Raw genomic sequence first — 3,934 nt, forward strand, 5'->3', positions numbered from 1 at the left:
ATATTAATGAATAATTATTTCAGGTACATATAGTTCAAAAATCGTATAAATTATTTATTAGCCCCAACATAAGTCGAACTATACAAAACTTAAAATAATAGTCGAAGAATAAAAATATTTGTCCTAATAAACATAATATACATATTAATATTAAGTCGAACATTCATTGCATTATCACTGATTCTATCTGCCGTAATCACAATTTTATTTAAAAAAAGAACGAGTTTTTGTTTTAAGCAAGATCTGCGCGTCTTTCATTCTTAATTAAATTTGTTTATATATAATAAATTATAAATATATCTGATACAACTTTACTTTAGTTCGTGCTCCTACGTAGTAATCAAATTCAAAATGCTACAGGCATTTAAGCCTTACTTCACGTTTAATAAGATTCATTATGCTGCTTCTTATCGACGTCATATTGCTCAATATAAATATCGTGTAAATCCTTAAAAGCCAATTGACGGGTTCTACACTAGCACCTAAACCGTATTTACAAAAATACGGTTATTCCTTTTAAATATCATCGAACAGCCCTCTGGGTGGAGGACCTACGCGACTTGTACTCGTAGAGAATGCCCTCGTGTTACTCGGCTCGAATGAATCAATATCACCTTGATTTTCCATATCGCACCGATTTGCACCATAACTGTCTCCACCAAATGTCATACCGATGTAATATTCCGTAGGGTCGAAATCGTGTAACAGACCCGCCCTCGCGGATTCGACTGACTCGTCTCGTTTTAATGGCCGTACTGAAGAATTGTCAATGATAAGTTACTTATATAATCCATATACGGTATCATTTATTTTTCATACCGTATTTTTTATACATACCAGTATCTGTACTTTGTCGAGACGTCCTGTAACGCGTACCCACCGAAATATTAAATCTTTCCTGCATTTCGCGTCGTCTATACATAGAATCCTCCGCTCTTTGCCGTTTACGTCTCTCTACAACAAGAAAAAAATACGCTATTTTTTTCTCTTATCTCAATATTTATTTCTTCAACATTGTTAGATATTAACACAAAGTCAAATTGTAAAGACTATTTTAAACATATACATTGCGTTAAGAGTGCAATTAATAATATATAATTTATCAATACCTCTTTTTATAAGTTCTCTCCCTTCATCTACGAGATCTGTCGTAAATTCGTCATCGTCAAGGAATTGCTGAAAGCCTAGCATGGAAAGCAATCGACTGCCTATGCTAAAGTACGTAGCTAAGCAAAATGCTAAAATTGCCATTGGAAAGTATACATTAAATCCATCGGATATTATAGAAATAACGTCCATATGACCCATCACCTGACAAAAAAAAGAAACAATGAAGAAACAATAAAGATAGAAATCAATTTTAAAAAATTTACAGATAATTTAAATAATATTACTTGTGTATAATGCGTTTCCAGGATATGAGTTTTGATAATATGTGAATCCATGTGAATAAGTCCCAGGAAATTAAGACACATTGGCGGGGTTAAGCGACACAGCATCATACCACTGAATATAAGGCTGTACTCATTCGTTTGATGATGGGGTGCCAAATAATAAAGATTTAATACTCGTATCTTCAAGACGGTCGAATAGGCGCAATAGCAAAGATATGCAATGATTAATGTGGACAATACCTAATAATTGAGTAGAAACATAATGTAAATAAAAATATATACTGTGTGAAATAATAAAACGCAAATCTTTACCTCTATAGTAAAGTAATCATAATTTCTCTTTGCTAAATTCAGAAATTGAGCGAATAAAGATAACACAGGAGACTTGTTAAAGAATGTTACTTCTGACCATACCACAGCCACTGATAAACAGCCGGCGCAAATAGCGGCTGCTTTTAAAACGTAATCCTTCACAATACATTTCCAATACCATTCTGAAATTTAAGTGACAAAATTACAGAATAGAAAACTACAAAAATTAAATTGTTAAACGAACATTATGTGATATTAACAGCAGAATAAAATGCAAAGCAAAACGAGATGTTACTTACCAACAACAGGATTATAAATAATACGAAACGGAAGCGAACGATGCGTAGAAAAAGCCTGTTTAAATCTTCTATCGTGACTCACTTGATTCTTCGCTACATCTTCCAAATAAAATATTTTATCCACTAAAATGCCCCATTGAGTTTCTATGCGTTGTAAAGTCTGCAACGCTTTTATAGTCTGAAACAGAAATAATAGCGATGTAGAAATGCAAACACGTCATTATATATACATATATACTGTTAATAAACCTGTCTATGCAGACGAATTAGAGCTTTTTCAGTAGGTGTATCCGTTGGAGTATCATCGGGCAATTGCCTTCTGTTCATTCTATCCTTCAATTCTGCGGGTATCTTTTGAAAGATCGTTTCCAGATTGCAATGGAATGGATGGCCAGGCCCAATGGATATCGTTGCTACTTGTAACGACTAAATGGCATTTGTTATTCATTATAGTTTTCAATTCTTATAAACGTAATATATTAACATCTTTATTTTGTACCTCAAGGATGTCGTCCACCGTCTCTTCCGCTTCGCACTTGTCTAAACTTAATTTCGCTACCTTGAAATAGCTATAGTTTAAAGTATATCCAGGCTTGCTGGCGTTCCATAATCCTCGAGGTACTTCTACAAGAGCATAACCGAGCAATAAGACCAATAAGAATAAACCCCATGTATTGGACGCAGATGATGCTATGGCTTTCAATTTTTGCCTATAAAATAGTACACCTAATTGTTTATTTCTATATGCATTAGTAACATTTTAAGACTTACATTTGACTTATATTATAACTTCACTTTATTTAACAGATAGAAGGACTCTTCCTGTACAAAATAAATAACAATAAATAAAGGGCAAAGTAAGAGTCAAACACATTTTTTAAATTGTCACACAATTAAAAAGAATAAATTACAAATAAAAAAAAGTAAAATTGAAAAAAATAATAAAAAACTCAGTTTAAATTCAAATATTACAAGTTTCGGATTGAGCCCTCTTCAGACATTAACTTATCACAAAAATACTGTACAAAATTAATTATCGAAAATGCTCGCATATTCCTTATAATAACAGCTCGGATGAGTCTTGATGTAGAACTCGACATTATTCACATACAATTAAACAGTCAAATGTGTTTCACATCTCTTGGAAAAAATTCTAATTGATAAAAAAGATAAAAAGAGACTTCTTATGAAAAAATAAACATAATCAAATTAACATACTGAAATTCTAACAAGTAATTAAAACTCACTAAAAATCATATGTAAATTATTCAAACAAGTGTGTCCATATAAGTATGAAAACTCATTAGAATGTACAAAGTTTAGTGGAACGCAGATGTGAACGCAAAACGGATATTCACTTTAATATAACTCACCCATCGAGATCTAAGCCAGGCTTTAGCGCAATATAGATCAAGAGTATACCACATATGAACAAATAACTACCATAATATATAGCGTTATCTATTAAAGCGGATTTTAACTTCCCGCGTATGGTAAAATCTCCTGCTTTTATGTAAGACTGCATCAACGGGAGTATCAACCATGTCAGGCATTGTGATGTCCAATAAACTATCCTCCATAAATTTGGAAATACATTCTCTGGCACATTAGGCCAAGGCTCTTTACACATGATAAATGGTGCAGAAGTTGTGTTATTGGGATCTTTAGTGCTGTTGTGTATATTCTGTTCTACGCATTGTCTAAATACGGTCTGTAAACAAAAATATTCTTTTATTTATTTTACTCTTCTATAAAGTAAAACAGAAAAATATATAATCAAAAATTAGTACTTTTCATTTAGTAAAAATCGACACAAACAAAATCAACATTATTCTTCCCGAGTATTCATGTATAAAGGCAGAACAATACCTACCTATGTCAAATTGAATCTAAATGAAAAATACCTAATAATTAGAACAAGATCATGTG

At 32.1% G+C, this 3,934-nt stretch overlaps 1 protein-coding gene across 1 annotated transcript in view; it reads right to left on the minus strand.

The window, feature by feature from the left end:
• Window positions 1-66: 66 nt before the first annotated feature.
• LOC108751103 (LMBR1 domain-containing protein 2 homolog) overlaps window positions 67-3,934 on the minus strand; it is a 4,244-nt gene continuing 376 nt past the window's right edge. Inside the window, exons 2-10 of the mRNA XM_018491090.1 lie at window positions 3,379-3,716; window positions 2,505-2,715; window positions 2,255-2,431; window positions 2,006-2,183; window positions 1,707-1,888; window positions 1,395-1,634; window positions 1,110-1,311; window positions 838-954; window positions 67-755 (exon numbers count right to left, since the gene is read on the minus strand). Of these exons, the coding sequence (XP_018346592.1) occupies window positions 517-755; window positions 838-954; window positions 1,110-1,311; window positions 1,395-1,634; window positions 1,707-1,888; window positions 2,006-2,183; window positions 2,255-2,431; window positions 2,505-2,715; window positions 3,379-3,716 (1,884 nt within the window). The 3' untranslated portion in view covers window positions 67-516. The remainder of the gene's footprint in view (window positions 756-837; window positions 955-1,109; window positions 1,312-1,394; window positions 1,635-1,706; window positions 1,889-2,005; window positions 2,184-2,254; window positions 2,432-2,504; window positions 2,716-3,378; window positions 3,717-3,934) is intronic.

This window comes from Trachymyrmex septentrionalis, unplaced genomic scaffold, assembly GCF_001594115.1.
Source record: "Trachymyrmex septentrionalis isolate Tsep2-gDNA-1 unplaced genomic scaffold, Tsep1.0 scaffold11, whole genome shotgun sequence".
Classification (NCBI taxonomy): Eukaryota; Metazoa; Arthropoda; class Insecta; order Hymenoptera; family Formicidae; genus Trachymyrmex; species Trachymyrmex septentrionalis.